Source organism: Corvus kubaryi, unplaced genomic scaffold (assembly GCF_017639235.1).
Source record: "Corvus kubaryi isolate FWS band 111438036 unplaced genomic scaffold, C.kubaryi_AGA036_p1.0 37396, whole genome shotgun sequence".
Classification (NCBI taxonomy): domain Eukaryota; kingdom Metazoa; phylum Chordata; class Aves; order Passeriformes; family Corvidae; genus Corvus; species Corvus kubaryi.
Window position 1 is genome coordinate 4,992,154 of NW_024581135.1, and position 20,991 is coordinate 5,013,144.

Genomic DNA, 20,991 nt, shown 5'->3' on the forward strand with positions numbered 1-20,991 from the left:
GTGCTGGTTGTATTCTGTTTTCAATCCAAGCCAAATTCCCACCTTTTGTAACTAAACCTGGTGGTTCTGCTCTGACTCTCACTATTGCCCCTGGCTGGAATGCCCAGGAGAGGATTAGCACTGTGCTGGCTGCCCTTTAGAGTTTTGATTTCTTCAAAAGAGAAAGGTTGCAGGAAAAGGCTGAATGAAATGGTTCAAGGGATGGGCAACACCTTTCCACTTCATGCTTTCCCACTGCTAATACTGATGAAAACCTCCTGTGGAATGTCTTTCTGCTGCCTTTTCAAAGGAAATTCTTTCCTAAATGGAAAGTTCACTCAATGGAATAATTCAGTCTGAAAATTTCCTGAGCAATAGTGAGTGCATGAAGGCTATCAGTAAACATTTCTCCTCCTTTTTATTACTGAGCTAAAGTAAGGGAGCAAAGCCAAAAAAAACCAACTTCCATACTTATTAATTTTGCAGAAAAATTATCAAACTGCAGTTTGTTTGTTTTTTTAATCATGCATCCATTTCACTTAAGTTGCACAATAAATGATGTTTGCAGAGGCTGAAGCAATTCCTTGTAGAAGGAATTCAGGCAGCCAGAGCAGCTCACAAAAGTGAAATAAATACTGAGCTGATCTAGGAAGAAGAAGAAGAAAAAAATGTGTCTCTTTCATACTGATTTTGTGGAAATCATATGCTTTTCTGAAAATGGATTCTGATGGGAAATCACCAGCCAGTTCCACTATACATATTTTATACATGAGTGTCCTCTTTATGAATATTTGGTAATTGCCAATCTCTTCACATAGAGTAATCATTTTTGGGTTTGAGCTGCTGAGCAACAACAACCATTCTCAGACATGTCTTGGGGCACTCTGGAGCAGAGACGTATCTCAATGTGATTTATTTTGACATCTCTGCAACAATTTGGGGTTTTCCGTCAAATAAGGAGCTCGTATGAATATTTCACACATCAGCCATGACTGTGCTCTGGCACCTGGCAGAGGTGCCATCCAAGGAGGGCACTGAGAGGGCCCTCTGCAAATTGAATAAGGGCATGCTGTGCCTGGCTAAAGTTCAGGTGGTCAGCGCAACACACGTGGCAAAACAGTGAAGAGAGAGAAGCGGAGGCTCCTGCCCCTGCACAGCCAGGGTTGAGAGTGCTCCAGGTCGGGTCGGGGACCACATCCTACCTCAGTCCATGCCAAGGGGCACTGCACTTACAAGGAACTGATTTATTGCCTCTAATAGGTGCACTTATGCTGTCTCAGAGCCCAGGCACTCATGCTCTTGCTGCCCTGAAAAAACCCGGAGATAATCTTTAGGTTCCTGCACTTTATCTCTGCTTTAGAGTTTGAAGTCCCATATTTTCATTCTCTGGCTAATGAGGAGTGATTCTCTAAAAGAGTTCTCTCTCTCACAAGGGAACTGGGAGCTGACAGATAAATACAGCAAATGATCTAATGTAGAAATCATTCTCTGTAATCCCAGAGCTCTGAAAAGGGGGATATGCTTATATATAATGAATTATTACCCTAAAAATCACAACTAGTTCTCACTTAAAAGACGAGCTTGGTCCTGTAAATTACATGTAGCACTTCTTGTATTATTTTCTAAAGAACCAGCAATGCTCTGTTCTGTACACAAGGACCCAAAACAGAGGAAAACATGAGCTCTAATCACTGTATGCCCACTGTTTATTTCCCCAAGGTGGGCATAAGCTGAGATGAAGTTCTTCCCAATCAATGTCATCTGTGCAGTCCTGAGGTAAGAGATAAGGAGCAGTTGTTTGGGCTAACAAGGTGTGTGAATACTGTACTTTGGTGATACTAAGATTTTTGGCATCTCTCTAAAATATATAGAGAAATATGACTAAAAGAAATAAGGAGAGAGAATCCCGGAATTGATCCTCTTCTCATCCCTGTTAGGAAAATCCTTTGGTGGGAGGGGTCCTCCCTGGAGGCTGCTGGGACTCAGTTAAAATCCATTATACCAAGCTTTCCTCCTGTTTAGAAGCTGCAGAAAGGGCTGGAAGAATCAGAGGACACAGCCAGCCCATACCAACAGAGAGGGGACTGCCCTGGGAGCACAGTGAGTTTATTCCTTGTCACTGGACTTGGCAGGCATTTTCAGTCAGATGAAAAAAAAAAAAAACAAACAAAAATGGACAGAGGAGGGGTTTATCATGTGAAATGTGTAAATTCAGACTTGCAAAAAAACCCTTTATACTGAAGACATCTTTTCCCTCTGAAGGATGCTGTCCTACCAGGAAAGTGTGTGCATGGGCAGGGTCATGCTCTCTGTGTTACCTGTGAATAACAAATCTCTTCTCTGCCTAGAAAGCCATGCCAGGGGACAGCCTCATGTTAAGGGTATTCGTCACAGGAAGCAAAAGGAAATAAAGGATTGTACAACTCCCTGCTGGCTCGAGAGCAAAAGGAAACTGCAAGCCACACTCAGTTTTTGAGAAGCAGAACATGAAACACCCCTCTCCTTTCCTTCCTGGGGCTGCCCAAGTAGAAGGACACTTCTACCTGACCTTCAGAAAACATGTGAGCAATGGGATTCAGCACTCAAAATTCCTCAGTAACCCAGGTCTTCTGCAGGAGACTTTCAAACCTCCTGCACTGACTCTGGAGCCTGAGCATTTCATCCTTGGAGCAAAGGGTCAGAAAGCCCCACCTTTGGAGGCCTTTATGTATTTGCATTTTTATCATTGTGTTATCAGTTCCATCCTGACAGTTACTTCTGCATCTGAAGAAAAAGGCAAAGATTGTTGTTCTTAACACTCTTCCTACAGCCTTCCTCCTCCCCCAGCTAATCTCCCAGGCTGCTCCATCCTCCCCTGCAGAGCCAGCCCAGCTCTGACATGCCAGGAGGGATGTTCAGGCAAACACTGTCTCTTTCTTATAAAGTGAAGACATCTGAATACTCAAAATGTGTATCCAGCAGGCAACTTTTGGCCAACTCTGAAATGCTGCTGCCAGCTTCCAGCTGTGACTTTTGGCTTGTTTTATCTCCCTGTATCCATCCCGACCATTGAAAATTAATTTAATACTGGAAGGTCTGGTGTCAGGGGTTCAATATTGTGTTGTTCACAGTGAAGAGAATTGTTTCAAGCATTCACTACCCACACTTGACTGCACCAGCCTTCTGTGGAGTTTCAGGTTCTCCTCTTATTCAGGTTAATAACTGTGGAAACTCTGAGAATATTTTCCAATATTTTTATGCGGGTTCTCCACAGTTCTAGTTTCACATTATGTTTTAGAATGATGTTAGGTGGAAGGGAGGAAGCAATGTCATTCTTTTCTTCCGAAGTCTGTAAGGTCTTGTGTTGGGGTGGGAGAATGGGATATACCTCATTGTCTGAGCTGGCATTGTTCGTCTTCCCAAAATGAAGGGAGCCATATTCAGCCCAGGGAAACTTCTCACTTGAGACAATGGAAAGCTTCAGCTTCATCCTTGCCACCCTCAAAAGCTCCCTTTGATTAAAACCTGTTTAGGGAGAACACAGATAAAAGGATAAGTAAGTCTCCAAAACCTTCCCTTTTTGCCTGTTGCCCTGAATACCTCCCACTTACTTTTTTTTTTTTTTTTTTTGCCTGATTACTTTTGTTTTCTGTAAACAGACGACTAAAAAAGGCTGGATTGATTTTGGAAAACTCTCTTTTTTTGTTGAAAATTGGTTTGACCACCAATATTTTGGCAAGCATAAATCTCACCCCTCAACAGATTTCAGAGCTGTGCCTTTTAGGCCAAAACTTAAAGTCAAAATCCAACTGGACCCCTACCAGTGCATAGAAACTGCCACAAATAAATTCAAACATTAGCTGAGAAAACCATATAAAAGTAAGAATTGCATACTGTTAAAAAAAAATTAATTTTTTCATTTCTAATATCTTTGCACTCAAGAAATGGACAGAGATCTCTTATAAAAAATATCAGAAATATTGGACTTGGAGTCTTAATGATCTTGAAGGAATATAATCTAAACATCAGTGAAATTAATGGAAAGACTTCCAAAGACTCCCAAAGGGCTACAAGTCAGGCCTATGAGATGGCTAATCCAATGAGACTAGTAAAAGCAGAGATTCTGCAACATCAAAATCCAAATTCAAAATTAAGAACAAAGATTTAGAAGTTTCTGCTTAAATAACCTATTTTTTCCTCAAGGAATCCAGTGGTAAAACTCCTTGAGCAACGTAGTTAAGCCAAATGAACAACTTTTGGTACTCCTTGGGTATACTGCAAAATACTTTTAATGGCTTGGTGTATGCTTTTCCATGAAATGCTGCTCACAGTGATTTGTGTGGAATGTTTACAGTCTTGCATAATATTCTCTTATCAGACAATTCACAATATCCTCACTTAAACAAGCAGACACAAGATAATCGAACTTGACAAGTCAAAGAAAAGGCATTCTGGCAGGTATGGAAAACACTGAACAGTGGGTGGGGATGCAATATTTTCCAAATAAAACACCGTGAGCATAAATATCAGAGTATAAGACGTGATTCAGTAGCAAATTCCTCGTTTCGCACTGAGGTGGCAAATGCATTGTCATACAATAAACTGTTCACACGGACTGAAAGTAGGAGCCACGCAGGGCATTTTGAGAGCCCAAACTCCAGAAAAATGTGATAGTGCAAGCTGAGTGATGGAATTCTTTGCCTCTGTGCTCTGTTCTGTTACTCTGGCTGGTGAGATGACACTCTGAAAAGCGCCTCTCATTTTTTCAGGCCCCTCACACGTACGCACAACAGCTACGACTGCAAGGATCTGCAGTCAGTGCTGCCTGATGCCTTTTCCTGGTCTTAAAATCAAGAGGCATACACGGTTAGAAGGGGAAAAGGGATTTTACCTTGGTATTTATTTTTAAGGATCCTTATCCTTAGGTGTACATGTCCAGGTCATATGCATCGAGATGCACCCCACCGAGTCTATCTCTGTGTCTCCCCCCAACACTGGGTATAACATTATAGGATTTACTAATTAGCATATCTATCAAAGATTCCCCAATAAGAGGCTCAAGTGAGCCCCCCTCCCCAAGGAACCTTCCCCTGGATGGTTCTATCTCGGTTTACAGAATATGTTCTGGAGAGGACCTTGGGGTCTGGGGCACACTGATCCCTGGCTACGAAGCCTCTAAGGTGTTGAGTCTCTCAGCTTGACGAACAAGTCCAAGAATGTAGGCAAAAAGCACTGGGAATACAGAAGTTGTAAAAAAGGTATAACAGGGGTATAAAAGAAAAGGCAAAAATCTTCATGGCATCAGCCTGCCTCAAACCCCTGAGGAGCAGGCATGTTTGCACCCCTAATTCCTGTGGGATCACCTCCCACCAGCGGGGCACAGGCTGTCCTGGCGCTCGGTGTGCGCGGCCGTGGCACCGGGCGTGCAAATCCCGCAGCTGCGGCTGCAGCAGCTGCAGGGACACGTGTGCTCTGTGTGTGTGTGGGTGGGAGGGGGAGTGTGCTGTGTGTGTGGCTGGAGGGCTTCCCTCCTGGAAATTCTGGGATTAATGACACATTAAGCCCTCTCCAAGAGAGTGGACTGAAAAGAACGAAAGAAAGGGTAAAAAAAAAAAAAAATAATAATAATTGAAACAGGCAGGCGGGCTGATGGCTTTTCCTGCAAAGTTTAGGACTTCAAAAGCTAACTTGTAAGCAACTGCAGATGCATGGATAAAAGCTGTCTTGGACACTATGCAGCAGCCTTTTCCTTTCCATCAGCATCTCCAACTTGTTGCCTACCTCTGTTGGATTCCCTTGCTGGCCATTAGCACTGAGTCAGCGACATTAGGTAAGGATTTTGTGCTTTTTAATTACATGATGGTCGTTTGGGGGATAGAGTTCATGTGTATTTGAAACTGAGATGATCTTGTTTACGTTTACTTTTGAATGTGGGTTAGAGTGACAGAGGGCTATTATTAGAGAGTCTCCAAAGTAGGATGGAAGTAAGGTTAAAATAAACAACTAAAGTAATGAAGAAGGTCACAGTGAAAGCCAAGCACACAGCACATGACGTATATTGATCATTACAAGACATTCCCTCTCCTTTGTTACTTATTTTTTAATAAAAACCTGTGAAAATTCTTACTTCCTACTAGAAAAAAAAAAGTCAAATGATTTAAAGAATATACATAACATTTTCCCATAAATGGAATGTATGAAACGGACCATAAAAGAAAAAAAGGCTTTAAAATAACATTCTATTCCTCTAGGAAAGAATTATACACACCATATATCAGAGAAACATTGTAGATTAGTTAATTACACATATAATAATCATACACAGCTATAAAGCCTCTGGCAATAAAAAGTTCTTGAGTAATTTCTCCGCTACTGTACACATTAAATGTAAGTCTTGTTTCACTGTAGCAGAGAGTTCGAAGGGGGCATAGATTTTACATATGTGGCTTGTTTATACAGCTTTATTAATTGAACACAGGAATACATTGAAAAGCATGTGAGACATTATTCAACTAGTGAAAACTGAGTTAATAAAAGAAACCGAGAAAAGCAGCCTGACAAGAGTGTAGTGCTGAGAGTAATTATGGATTCAGTTTCGGCAAACTCTGCAGAGGCACTCCCCTTTAAAGGAAATGAGCTGTAATATTTTACAAAATTTAATCCTGGTAGAGTTCCAACTGGTCTTGACAGTGACTGTCAGCCACCACTCATTAGCTCTATGAAGATAAAACAATTTAGAGCCCTCTTCACTTGAATATCAAAGGGTCACCCAGAAAGTTTTGCAGGACTAACCACAAAGAAAATGACCTTATCGCCTTTATCTTCAAACAATGCCTTTAATTTCTGAAACCTTTTGAAGGGTTGCCAGTTTTATGGAGTGTAGCAGCTACTTATCTGATAGAACAAGCTTTTCATCAGGGGGAAACGACCTTTTAACTCCTAGTAACTGAGTAACTGTATTTGCCACTGTATTTTTCTTACTGAAGGTAATATGTATAGACATACTTATTAAACTGGGAACACAAAACAAGAATTAAGTATTGTGCTGTCTCTTAGGTGATGCAGAAGGATTCATAAGGGTTGTTGTGGGGTTTTTTCGTAGAGTGAACTTGAAGTAAATGAAACTGCTCAAAAAAATTAACATTCTGACAGATTGTCTTGTGACATTACAAGGATCCTAACAGAGCCATATGCTGTTTACTTTTGTACTCTTAACAAACCTACTAATCCCATAAGAATTTAATGGTGAATAAGGAAGATCTGACCAAAGAGCTCTTCACAGATCCCTTGTTAAAAGAGAGAAGATGAAAAAGCCCTTTAAAGAACAAGGAAGAACTTTATCATCTTCTGCAGTCTTATTTTAGGTAATGAAGCTCCCAGTGACTGAGGGAATTCTCAATATTTGGGGTTTTTACATCATTTCCCGTGACTGAGGAACACAAAAGGGTTACCAACAATACCCATAGCCTCTCTCTGGTACCAGACTAAGTAAAGTATCAGGGACAAAAGCAACTCAGTGAATCACGGATGTGGGAGGGCTGACACAACACAGAGCCTGTCAGACTTTTCTCAGATGAAATTCTGTAAATAAGTCAATCAAAAGGAAAAAGACAATAGATTTTTTACAGTGGTATTTTAAAGAAAAACATTTACCTTTAAATAGATAACATCACCAGCGAGATGGAATTTTTTCCCATCCCCTCTGGAATCTTTCATAATGTACAACTGAGAAAGTTTTTAATTTGGATATGAGTTTGCTGCAAAGGCACCCTTGAAGCTCACGAAATCCACTGGGGTTTCACTGCAAGGTGTTACATATGTAGTAAACTCAGATACAGTTGTTTGCAAATTCACTCCTGTGGGTTTCCCTCAACTCTGAAACACATAAGGAAAAATTTGAGCATATCCAGAGGCGAGGAAAGAGAAGAGAGAGGATGGTGTCAGGGGAAGGTGAGGCGCCTACAGCCAGCGTGGAAAGGTGGTGTGTTTTCCAACAACCCAAGGGGTCTAATTTGATTTCAGAAGTGGAAATAATCTACCATGGCAAAAATCACTCAGTATGTCTTGCAATTATATGAGCCCTGGCCTTGCTTTCCACAGAAGAATGAAATGAAAATCAGAGTATCTAATTTGCTTTGTGTTCTAACCACAAGCAACCCATGATCTCACTGTGAGCTTCTGCTGTAAAACCCAAGTGCTCTGGACTGTCCATGCTGCAAGCAAAAATCTGCTGGAGTTGAGAAAACATTTCCCCATGAGTATTTCAAAAGGAATTACTCAAACTGTTCAGGACTTTTCCCATTTGCTTGAAGTATCTGCCACAGATGACAAACTCTCCCATCCCTTGGTCAGACCTCAAACATTCCACACAGATCCCCAGCAACCCCTGGAGCCCCAGGGCTTCTTTCACCTTCAGAGCCCCAAGCAAAGAGGGCTGTGACCACCCCAGGGAATCCCCAGGATGTGAAATCCCAGGCCTGGAAACAGCTTACAGGGATCAAGCTCTCAGGCCATGAGTGGGTTTGGTCAGACCATTCCCATACCTTTCGAAATAACCCTGGGATTAATCTGGCTCCATGGCTTTGCTCTGTGGAAAGCACAACAGGCATTTACAAACAAACAATAACCCACTGAATGCTTTCCTATGGAAGTAGAGCCAAGGCTCCTGGCCATGACAAAGAAACAGTGACAACTCCTAAAGGGAGAGGAACAACCTTTACAGTGTGTTTCTCTCCCAGCATTATTTTTAATCATCAAAAGTCATTTATAGGCTAATATTTTATTTCCCTCGTATTAAATTTTGTCAATATCAAGTACCCCTATAGCCTCACTGTCTGGAATTATCACAGAATCACAGAAGACTTTGGGTTGGAAGGGACTTTAAAGATTTCCTAGTTCCACCTCCCCTGCTATGGGCAGGGATGCCACCCACCAGACCAGACCACTGGCCCAAATTAAGCCAGTTTGTATTTTTTAAACTAAGATTGAAATCTGAATTTATCTGATTTTGTGCTGTCAAAGGGAAGCAGGCTCTGTACAATGATTTCTGCTTGCTGATAACTTTTTTGTTCCACTCCTTTTTACTGGAAAGACAAAGGCTGTGCCACTTCAGGGAAAGCTCATTCATAAGGAAGGCAAAATCAGGCACTGTTGCAGTCCAGGGGTGAGGGAACCTCTTTCACCTTAGTTTTTGACTCCCCTGACCTGTACTGATATGTCACTATTGGATTTTAGGACTTCGAAATTTTCAGGGAAATAATTTTTTGCTCACGTATTTACCTTTTAATCTTCTGATGAAAATTACTGATTGTTTTCAAACTTATACAGGCTTAAAGATATGTTTGGTGTGAGAGGGCTGCCTTTCAGCTGCATCTCCCAAGGATTTGCCTATTTCCCACTGACCTGCCAAACATGTAAGCTGTTTAAACCCCTTAACAGCTATTTACTACTCTGCACTGTGCTAAAATCGAGAATCAATTTATTAGACACTGCTCATAACAGTATAGGACATTCACAGCCAAAATGTTTCCTTTAATGGTCCAGTTCCTCAAAGTTATTTTGTCTCCGAATGCCAAATCTGAAGAAGTATTGTGCACATCCAACTTCCCTGGCAATCGATAGGAACCGCGAGGAGTCGAGACAAATCAGTGTTTGCTCCTAAACTGACAAGACAGATCACTGCAGAGAGGGAGCAGCATCACTCTGCCTTACAGATGGGATGGGGACGTGAAGTGGCTCAAGGTCATGAGGAAAATCCTTTGGTGAGGCTCAGATCTGTACTGAGGCCTCAGGAGTCACAACACAGCCCCATTAGCTCTGGCACGGCTCAGAACTGGCGCAAAAGCCAATATAGTAAATTGGGGTGCAATAAAAATGCTCAGCCTCTCACCATCTTCCCTGTAAACCCTGAAGTCAAATGGCCACACACAAACTCAATGTGTTTCTGTACACAAAGTATTTCTGGTAGGTTTTAGACTGCTTAACTTGTTTTAGGTGGCCAGTACTTGAAATTCCCCCAAATTCCCTTTGTTTTCAATGAGAAATGATCCATTTACCTCCCAGAATGCTACGGGTACTTTATCATACAAATATAGTAGAAGAATAGAAGGAAAAGTCAACCCTGAATTAGCTTCATTAGAGACAGGATTTCTTTTCCAATTGTTCCTACCTCATCCTAGACCACTTCTGTAGCCTAAGAAGATAATTCTGGCTTTGGAAATGGCTCTTTCCTTCCAATACATTTCCTTTCCTTTCTTTGTGCCACAGGCTTGCTGCCTCAAAAGGCTGGGAGTATTGTGGAAGTACCATTTTGTTGATTTTTCACTGGGTTTGTACTGCACCTCTTTGAATTGTTTCCTGGCAGAAGTCCTGGCTGCCTTGAGGTTACTGATTTTGTCAAAAAATTTGTTTTCCTGGAAGATTTGTACTGACTTTTTTGCTACTTTCTTCCGGGATGAAGTGTCTTGGTACCTAACAGAGGGAAGTTTAGTGTTGGACATTGCCAGTCCACTGCAGAAATGGATATTGTCTTTAACACGGTTTGCAGCGCGTTGCTTGTTTAATGATTTTGGAGTTTTCTTCAAAGTAGTATATTTTACCTTCAGTTATGACCTTTATTAATGTCACCGTGGCAGCTACATTACGTGTTTTGCCTCAGGAAGAGATTATTTATAGTGAAATCTGAAAATACAAGGATTAGACTGAAGAATATTTTTATCTGCCTTTGAAACAGCAATAAAACCATGTGTTAGTGCATGCAATTGTTTGTACAGCTTTTCTGGGAAGAGTTTTTTACGTTAAGCTCTTAGGAGATTTACTTAATGAGAGTATGTACTCATTTGCCTCTTTCTGACACATCTTATTTTGATTATTCCAATGTCTATTACTTTGATTGCTGTGTTCACACTGCATGGCATCCACAGGGAGCCGCGAGGGAATATTCTACATACTGAAAGGGAGAAAAAAAAATTGATTGCCTAATATAGCTGAGGGATTGTAGTAGTCTGCTCTGCTCCTTTTGCTGGTTTTATATTAATTCATCGATTGAGAATGAGTTTGCTTATTCCCCCAATTTTTTTTTTTTTTTCCACAAAGCAACTTCCAGGAGCTGGATAGCAAATTATCTACATACCACAATAATGTAATGCATCTCCTGTGGTAGCCGAAGTGTTTTACAACTCAACTGTCCCTTGGCAGCTTTGTGTGCTGACTGTTTCAGTAAATGCCCCCTCCTGCAGTATTTTCTAGTCATTTCAGTAGCTCCTGCCCTTCCCCCAAACTGGTGGATACCCCAACTTTTCCTCCTCCTCATGCTAATAAGAAGAGGCATAACATCCCCCCCCAGCCTCCCTTTCTCTCCATTTTTTAAATGGCTGATCAATTTATGTTCAATTTGTCTCAGAAAGCAAAAGTCTCTGGAAAAAAAAGTAAATCTAGAGATGATACAAAGACAAGAGGGTTCTCAGAAGTTCCTGAATAGCTCTCTAATGAGTTTAATGGTAAATATGAAAAATGACTTGGGATCTGAACCAGATAATTCCTTTACAGAAAGGAGCCTGTCTTATGTCAACATTTTCTTCCTTCTCATCTCCATTTGAAATTGTATTTTGCTGATGTTTGACCATCATGCAAACTTTTCATGGAATTTTATCTCACTGATTTCCTACCAGTCTATATGAAGAGAAAAGGAAGGTAAAATTCAGTCAGTGGCTTATTTAACATCTAACCTCATGCTTTGTTACTCATAACTTAATAATTAAAAATTTCTTTAGAATTAGCATTATTAGACTTCCCTGCATCCATTAGATGTGTTATTTGTTGATCTGGTCCAGGTACCGGCACAGACCAATTCACAAACTTGTTTCAGAGATTACTTTAATCTTCTTTGTCCCTTTCCTCCAACTATTTACTTTGTAATCAACCATGGGCTTGCTATAAAACTAGTTGTGTGTGACTCAGCCTCCCTCAACAACACAGCACAGATACTTTGATTCACTCAGGCTGCCTTATCATCAGCTCTGTTATTTTCTTAATGGACTAGAGGAAAAAAAAATATAAAAATTCACAGAGCTATTTGATCTGTTTTTCTATTAGATGTTAAGATTAAAGCCAGAAAAAAAAAATACATAAGCAGGGTGAAATCTAATTAATTACTTAATTTTCTTTTGCAAGAAATCCAAGGAAAATGAGGAAGAGGCTATTCCCTACCCCGCTGTACCCGCAACTCACGCTTCAAATGCTAAAGTACATGGACATTTGATTTTCTGAATGTGTATAAAGCAGAATAAAGGTCAAAGAAATCTATCCTTTTCCCTTAGCTAGCCCAGAACCACCCCAGAAGTTTTTTCCTCCAACAGAGCCTTGTGAGTGCCAGTAGACTCAGACACCCACACCCCATTAATTTTCTGAAGCATTTGGGCTTCTTTTTTCCTATAATATCCTTTTAAAATCTCACTCATAATTGTTTAATATTAAGATCCTCCAGTTTCAGATAATTTTCAGTCTTTTGCCAGGTTTGGTTGTTTCAATTGATCATCCAACAGAAATGTGAAAGCAGATCGCAGCATTCCCCATCTGGAGCAAAGATGCATTTGGTTCATCCTCCCCTCCCGGGGTGCAGGTCCTGTTCAGGGACAGGACCTGCCCTGTCACCACCTGTGGGTTTAACATCTGCCCAGACAGAGCAGACAGGACTCGTTTGTGCCCCTCAGTACATCCCTCCCTGCACAGCACCAGCACGGTCCTGCCCTCTCACACACCTCAGAGGAAGGCAGCTTTGGTGCTCCTTTAAGGGGTCACAGCCAAAGACCACAAGCATGTGGAAGTTCAAGACTGAGGACAGCCTTGAATGTGCAGGGATGAGGTTTCACTGAATCCCTGTCCCTGGTGTGTGCTTGTGTGAGGGCATTAGGCTCAAAGGTACTGATGTACCACAAGACAGCTGGATTGGGGTTGCAGACGATCCCAGCACAACCCATACATCTCCCAGAGGAATTTTACAACTCTTATCTCCTCTGGACATGATTGCTGCCTTGCAGTACAAACAGCTCTGACATAAATGATAAATCTACTACCCACCCCAGCCCCTCTCTGCTTCTTCACATCTCCCCAATAACTGATATCTTCATCATGAAAATCCCCCACAGTTATTCCTGCTGCTTCCTAATGTCTGTTATCCACTAAGATTTCTTGTTCTGTTTGCTATTACCTCTACTCTGCATGGGTGTGGAGACACTTCCTCTCTCTAATACACCTCTGACAATGCTATTCATCTGCTGTTTCCAAACAACTTCATCTTCTGGCTTAGATCTGAGCTTGCAGCTTTCTTCCTGAGAATACCAAGCACCCCCATTAGGTGCTGGAAGGATGTGAGGGGACCTAGAGACCTGTTCTTGGCCAGCCCCACACTGCTCCCAAGGGCCCTGGCACAGAAACACTCACAAGGGGAAAAATCTGTGCTGAAAGAAGGCAGAAGCTTCTTCACCATGGAGAAAAAATGGTGGCAGAGACCCTAAATACCTGTGTCCATGATGATTAGTTGGAAAACAAGCAGTTCTGGAAACAGAAAATCTGGGGTTTGTGGTAGCATCAGGTTTTATTTTTTTTAAGACCCTTAGCAGACAACTTTATGTTGTTTTCATTGGGGATAAATTGAGTATAAAACTAAAACACTGCAATCCCTAAAAAGGTGGCACAGGAGGCCACGTGGGGACCTAAGCACAGGAAACAACACTTTGGCCCCCACAGTTATCCCTGCTTCATGTGATTATCACAGCAATCAGTGCTGCAGAAATGCTGTGAGAAAAATTAGGGTCACAAAAATACACCTCACAAATCCACCCATTAAGGGGGGAGGTTTGCCTCTGAATTCCATCACCTCTGTTGTAGCCCAACTCCTCCCTCTGATTATCTGCATAACACCTTACAGGTTATCTGACTTCCCAGAGATATCCTGCTCCAGCTTGAGTAACTGCTGTTGGTCCACACAGACAGGCTCTCTTCTGTGGGATTGCTTTAACAACTGCAAACATTTAAAAATTTACTTTTCCACTGAGATATAACCAGGAAAAGCCCAAAGTGTTAACTGATAGTCTGATATTTTGTTAATCACTACTGACAGGAAAGATGCTGTGGTTTAGGATACAGGAACTGGATCAATCTCTTCTGTCACAGACAGGTGCCCTCAGAACTGCTCCATCGATTATGCCAGAGAGAATATCTTATCTGAACAGCTTCACTTTCCATTAGTAACTAAATACATCTTGAAATAAGGGCTTTGGTGTACCCATGTGCTCAGCAGAGGTATAAATACCTGTGATGGACAGCAGCTTCAGTCATCCTATGGCATAATGCAGAGATGCTATTTACAAAAAACAATAATAAAGCAATTCCAGTACAGTTAGATGAGTAGGTAGACTAACCATCAATTGATCAATACACATTATTTTGATCAAAACCTTATGCCCAAGTGCATGAGCCTCCAAATTCCTCCCTTCCTAACACAAAGCCTGTACAACAAAGGAATTTGCATTCAAATTTCTAGGAAAAGTTTCATTAACAGCTTATAAAATAAACAACACTCAAAATTCCTGACCAGCTCTAACCAAAGCATCCTTTTTTTTTTTTTTTAGAAGAATGAATAAGCTGAATAAAAGTTGCAATAAATTTCAATATTAGTAATGATACTTGTTTGTGAGTCCCCAGCAATGCAGAAAAGAGTGACTTATGTTCATTTGTGCTTGGGAAGCAATGCTTTAACACACCAATTTTCAACTTTTTTTTTTTTAATCAAAGGTCCTTTTCTGCCAAAAGAAAGCCATGGAGTGCCCTGCATCCCTTATTGTTTAATGCTTAAGGGAAGGCATAAAGCAACTAGATATTTTGCATAAAGAAAAAAGGATAAAGTGAACTTAATTTCTGCTTTACAAAGTGCATCATTTTGCTAAAGGCACAGGACTCCTCAGTTTGGGAGGATCTGGAAGGGCCCTGGAGCTGAGGCAGCAGGGCACACAGCAGACAGGGATATATTGGAGTAAACTCTGTGTGAAGGGCTGGGGGCTGCTGGGTTATTTGTTACATGAACTGAATTCTGACATCTTTAGAGCCCTCATAACTGAAATAATATTTCAGCCTATCAGATATGCTTGGGAACACCCATTCTCTAATATCAGAGGCTCTGAGCAAGGGCAATCTATTCCCTGCATCCAGAGCAGGCAGCTGTGGATTACAGAGGCTGTTCTTGATCTTGCTCTGTATTCATATCCAATAACTTCTTCAAGGCCACGAGCTTATTCCTGCTCTTTAAAGCCACCTTAATTTCCTAAAGTGTTGCCTAGCACTAAAGTGCTCTGTTAAGCTGCTGCCATGTTTTTCCATTCTGGTAGAAATTATTGTTCTATATAGTTTGATTTTAAGAGTGCCTCCTGGCATCCATTTGGGGAAAAGGCACTACATAAAAGCAAAATCAATACAAGGGACAGTTATATTTCCTGAGCTTTTTCATTAGCTATAAAATATACACATTCAAGGAGGGAGGAGGAAAGAATGTCATTTCTACCCAAACTGAAGGAGGACAAGACAAAGCATGGGAGAACTTGCATAAATGTTCATTGATGGGAGCACAGACCTTTGCTGGGCAGAGGCAGATCTCTGCTCTCACTACATCCAAACACGCCTACAGACACTGGCCTCTCCTGTGACAGGCATCAAGCCACTGGAAAAATGCAGAAATAGATGTATTTTGAAAAGTGATGGATCTCTTGACTTGTTCTCAGTTTTTACAAAAGCCAAACTGACCACTGGCTGAATATTCACAGGTAAACTTCGTTCAGCACTAAGAATTTGGCTTGGCACTATTTTATTGTTCTTTTCTTCATTCTTTCTCAAATCCCCACTGATCTCCACCCATGTTATCTTTGCTTTTTCTTTCCCCAAAATATACCAAATATTCTTCTTTCTACCTGAGCAGACTGTCCTTGGATAAAGTCCTCATCACCTCATGAGATCTGTTTTCTAAGATTTGCAAGCAAAGAGCTGGAAAAAATTCTGAAAAGATGTAATCTGTATTTCTACAATTTTGAACTTAAAGATATTGCAGTAAGTTTTTATCAGAACCAAATCATTGCTGCTTTGTTAAAGCCCAGCTGTAAAATTGAAATTCAGACTGCTAAATTAGCCAGTGTTCTGACACAGGTTACCAAACCAGAAAGGCAAACATCTTCTTTTAGCCTGGAGTAAAATTTCAAATCACAGTATCTATTCAGTATCAGCATGCAATTATGGGAGGGAGGAATTGCACACAAGCTTCTTTTTTCCCCCCTCTGTTTTAATACAGGCCTTCTATAATGGCATTTTCATTAGCAGGAAATACCTGTTGACTGTAGAAAAATAATTTGTCTTGCTTTTTGAAAACTAAATTACCCTCTCTAAAAGATTAATTGAGAAATACTGTATAAATTCATAAGCATTCCAGGTTAAATAACAAAGTTTCCCTTCTTTCTGGTGACCCCTAGTGATGCATTTTGTGAGAGAGTTCAAGAGTAAACACAACAAGTTATTTATTCCTGAAACACAGATAAGGCATCTGGGAGATTTTATCTGTGTGATTTTGCCACTAGCCCATAATTCAGGGAACTGGAAAATAAAGGCCCAGAAAACTTATCAGTGTGTGAGTGTTGATTTGAAACCCAAGAGAAGCTGTGGAGGAACGTGAGCTGGCAGTAACAGACAGCATTTGTAGGACAGCCACTGCCTAAAACCAGTCTCTTGGGTTTAAGACACCATTTACATGACACGCTTATGTCATCAAGAAGCTTTAAACATCTCTCCCCATGTTTGTCTTTTTTTCTCAGTTTTGTTCTTTAAAGAAACTCCCATCCTGTTATGGCTGCTCTCAGGGCTCCCAGTGAGGTAAGATAGTGAAGCAAAAAAGAATTGGGCTGCAAAACCGGGGGAAAAAAGCAGAATTTCATTTTTATTATCAAAGATATCTGATACAGAGATCAAAACTTGTTTCAAGCCCCTTTCATGAGGGTGCATCAGAAGGATGCCTCTCTCCCCCTGTTTGCCCGACCATTCTATTCCATGTCTGCGAGGCAGAGCTGGCTGAACATGTAAATCCAGCATGAGAGAGAGCTCCTTGCTGTGCACACGCTGCTGCATTCCAGGGAAGGGCTGGATGAGAGAGCAGGAGCCTCCAGCCAGCTCTGCCCTGCTCCTGCACTCTCACTCTGTGGCCCATACAAATAAGAGACATTCCTATGCCCGAGTCATTCTGCTTCAGCCGAGGATTGTAAGGGCAGCTTCAGCAGGAGGTTTTGGTGCTGTTGCGCTTCCTATCCCTGTCCAAGGACTCTGCTTCCTTCCTGCCCTGCCCAGAGCCTGCCTCATCCCACCTACTCAGCTTCTGTTCGTTCTCCAGCTCCTGCTCAGTCTTTTCCTTGGAGATTTTATCTCTCCCAGAACCCTTGTTCCAGGGGAAAGGGGTAGGAAAGCATTTCTTGCTTCATCTCTAATGACAACAAGATAGAACTTTACATTTTTAGCAGTTCTTTTGCATGTCTCAGCACCCTGCTCAAACAACTGAGTCTTGGTTTGATACCAGATGAAAATGGAAGAGTATGGCTAATTTCAAACTCCTGTTATGACCCCTGCAATACCACGTTAAATTCAAGGCTGTTGGTCCTGTCCAGCTCCGCTGATTTTCACTGGGAACAGAACAGCCATACAGTGAGCAGAGTTTGGCTCATTTTTGCATTGTAACAGCTGTCCTCAAACTCATTTTCATTAAAAAACATTGAGACCAGCCTTACATGTCACAGATTCCCCTTTGCATAGTTTTACATTTTTTCTCCTAAATCAAACTATTGAAAAAATAACATTCATCATCTTAATATTTGTATTACTAATGCAAAGGAAGGCAAGAAAATTTCCCTTCTGTTTTTATAGCGGAAAATTTATTGCAGCTTGCCAGGATCTGGAGTGATTAAGTCATTTTAAAGACATTTCTGTCTTCTGAAGTTTTATATTTGGTTAAAGAACACGTTTTGATTTTGTATGTGACAATATTTCTTCACTGTAATACAAATATTGCTGTCCTTCCCCAATGGGTCACAATGAAGTCAATAAAATATGCACAGAAGAAATGCAAGCAGCATTTGGCTCAATATAAAGATTGATAATGTAAGCACCTAAAAAAAAGTACTTTTTATCATCATAAGTCTCTCCTGGTTTTTTATAGTTTTCAGTGAGCAAAACAATCCATCATACTTGAACTTCATCCACATTCCTGGAGCCAACATTTAGTAAAAGTCAATTTTTAATTATGATATTTTTATAAAACTCACTATTTATTTCCTGGTTTTATAAAACACTTTAAACACCAAGTCATCAATATAAATTATGTAAATCTCGAGGGACCCCAAATTCATTAATCTGGCTAGATTTCACAGCAAAGCAGAATACAGCACAATAGCCTGGCTCTCCCTCCCATACCCCAGAGCAGCAAAGATGGGTATAGCAGCAAGGCACAGTGGGAAATCCCCATTTTGCTTTACAGCAGTGGCATTTTTAACCTTTTAAACAAAATGCCCATTATGCTTAGAATACCTGTTGCACTCTCACATTTGGGGCCAAAGGAAAATGGGTCTTTTAACTGTGAAAGGAGAACAAAGGTTCCCATCTACAGTATTGCACAAAGAGCGATGAACCTCTACTGCAACATACTGAGCTTTACAGTCAGCCTGTCCGTGACCCTGTGGCTATCGCATTCCTACAGAAAACCACAGCCAATCCTGCTGGCAGCAGAAGGAAATCTGCCCAGGAACAGCAGAGGCCCTTTGGGAGCAGTGGCCCCGTGCTGCTTTCCAGCCTGACTTTCTGCTTTGAAGGGAAACCAAAGAAAAGTCTCTCGTGCCAAGCCCCTTCCCCATGGCCTTTCACTGCTACGGCCCAAAGGCTGCAGAGCTGCTGGAATGGTCTTTGCCCAACCCGTGGGAAGCACAAACTCTCCTTTCTCCTTCCCATCTCTCGTTGCTGCTCCTTTCTCAGGGTCCCCCCAGCCAGGGACTCCAGCACTCTGATCTCTCCACACCCAGCACCTGCTCCTCTCAGTTAAGCCAGCTTGTCTGTGCCTCCTTTAAAACCTTTTTTTTTTTTGTTTTCCAGTTGTTCTCCCTTTTGGTGGCTACCTCAGTCCTTCCCAGCTGCTATCTCTTTAGGCACAGCTGTGCTGGCTCCATCCCCATCTGCTGGTAGCAGCCTTCCCTTCCCTTCCTTTGTGTGCCTGGACATCACCCATCACTCCATCCTTCTGGAGCTGATGCTGTTAAAGCAGCATTGAACGATGGAAAGGATAAGAACACAGCACAGGGATGAATAAGAATTATTTTTGCTCAGGCACAGGAGAGAGAATCACAGGATTTAGCCTGTATTCTTTAATAAAAAGAGTGTTTTGTGTGTCTCTATTTATTTTTTCTTTTAAAAGTAGGATGTGGTTATTGTCTGGGGCTCAGCCTAGAGGAACTAACATCACCCACGTTCCTGTAGACCAAAGGGAAGAGGAACTTTTAGAAGGCAGAGCATCCTGGATGTTAGGCCTTTCCAGCTTCTCTTGCTTTCAGTGCCTTTTCTTTCACTGTGTGAAAGTCTGTGCTGGAGACCAGCAGGTGAGAAGGAGCAACTGCAGCATCTGAGGATGTTTGTTAAAATGTAGCTGTAGAGTAGAGCATGAAAAAAAAAAATAAATCCAATGGCTTTTTTACCTTTCCTAGGGGACAATTCCCACACACTCCATTCTTTTTTCAGCACTTGAAACAGCTTCTCTTCCTGTTTACAGAGCAAGATATACAGTCTGTGCTTCAATTCATGTCTTCTGAGCTTCAGATGCTCTTCTCCATATTAAAACATCTCACAGGCAAATGCATATCCTTATTTATACTTCTTATATTAACCCAGTTACGTGGTGGCCATAAAATTCCATAATAAGAAATAAGAGCTCTCATTGCGCATTCACAAAGCCCTCCAAAGAACAGAGGAAGAACAGGCCATAAGTCTCATAAATCCAACTTAATTTATTCATAGTAAGAGTGTAAAAATCGTATCTTTTTATATTCCAGGATATTTATGATAAAATGGCGAATGTATAAACCTCCCCCAACAACAATAATTCAATAATTGATGATAAAATAAAAAAATAGATAACAGGTTTCAAGATTCTTGCATCAGAAGAGTGAAATATTGTAAACAGTAACATGGCTTGTAGGCGTTCAACCAAATCTGCCGTGGGTGAAGGCGAGAATATAATTTCAAAACTTCCAGAGCCCTCTGATCCCCTGATCCAGGATCTTCTGCTTCACTGCTTCAGTGTCTGCAGTAATATGCAGACATTTTCCTTTCATCAAATATACCCAAGTAACCTAGGGAAGAGATTCTATACATCATGCCCACTTTTGGTCTCCAGAAAGTCTTTCAGGCATTATATCCACAAGAGAAAAAGGGTGGTAGGAGAGACCTGTCTGCCCACTCAGTGTGGCTGGGGACATCTCTTTTTTTTTTTTTTTTTGCCTCCAACACAGAGGACTTGTTTTGGTCACACCCATGTTCTGAGAAGAGAGACAAAAGAGAGGGTTTGGCAAATGCCACCACACAGAGCTCCCTCAGTGACATGATAAAAGCACCTCCTGAACCAACCATGCCATGGCTCTTGCTCAGTCCAAGTCCCTTGCAATAGAGGCAAGGGACAAATCCATCTTGGAAAAAAGATATTTGTCTCCAATCACCTGGATCTTTACCTTTCCAGAGGTACAAATTCCCTATTTTCCACCTCAAATATGTTCACAGATGTTGCACTTAAAGCAGATGTTTTCACAACATTCTCCCTTCAGCCCAGAGTTCCCCTCCCTGCTATGCACGTATCAGCAACACAAAATGCATCCTCATTTTCCCTTTTGCTGGGCTAAGCAAATTAATTTCAACCTATACTTTAAAAGCAAGCTCTTCATTCTCCTGATTATCCTAATAGCCTTTCCCACTGCT

The 20,991-nt window shown here is 41.3% G+C and overlaps 1 protein-coding gene across 1 annotated transcript in view; it reads left to right on the plus strand.

Moving 5' to 3' along the window:
* Positions 1-5,594: 5,594 nt before the first annotated feature.
* Positions 5,595-20,991, plus strand: part of LOC121670349 (von Willebrand factor D and EGF domain-containing protein-like) — a 164,019-nt gene continuing 148,622 nt past the window's right edge. The window contains exon 1 of the mRNA XM_042040440.1: positions 5,595-5,788. Within this exon, the coding sequence (XP_041896374.1) occupies positions 5,692-5,788 (97 nt within the window). The 5' untranslated portion in view covers positions 5,595-5,691. The remainder of the gene's footprint in view (positions 5,789-20,991) is intronic.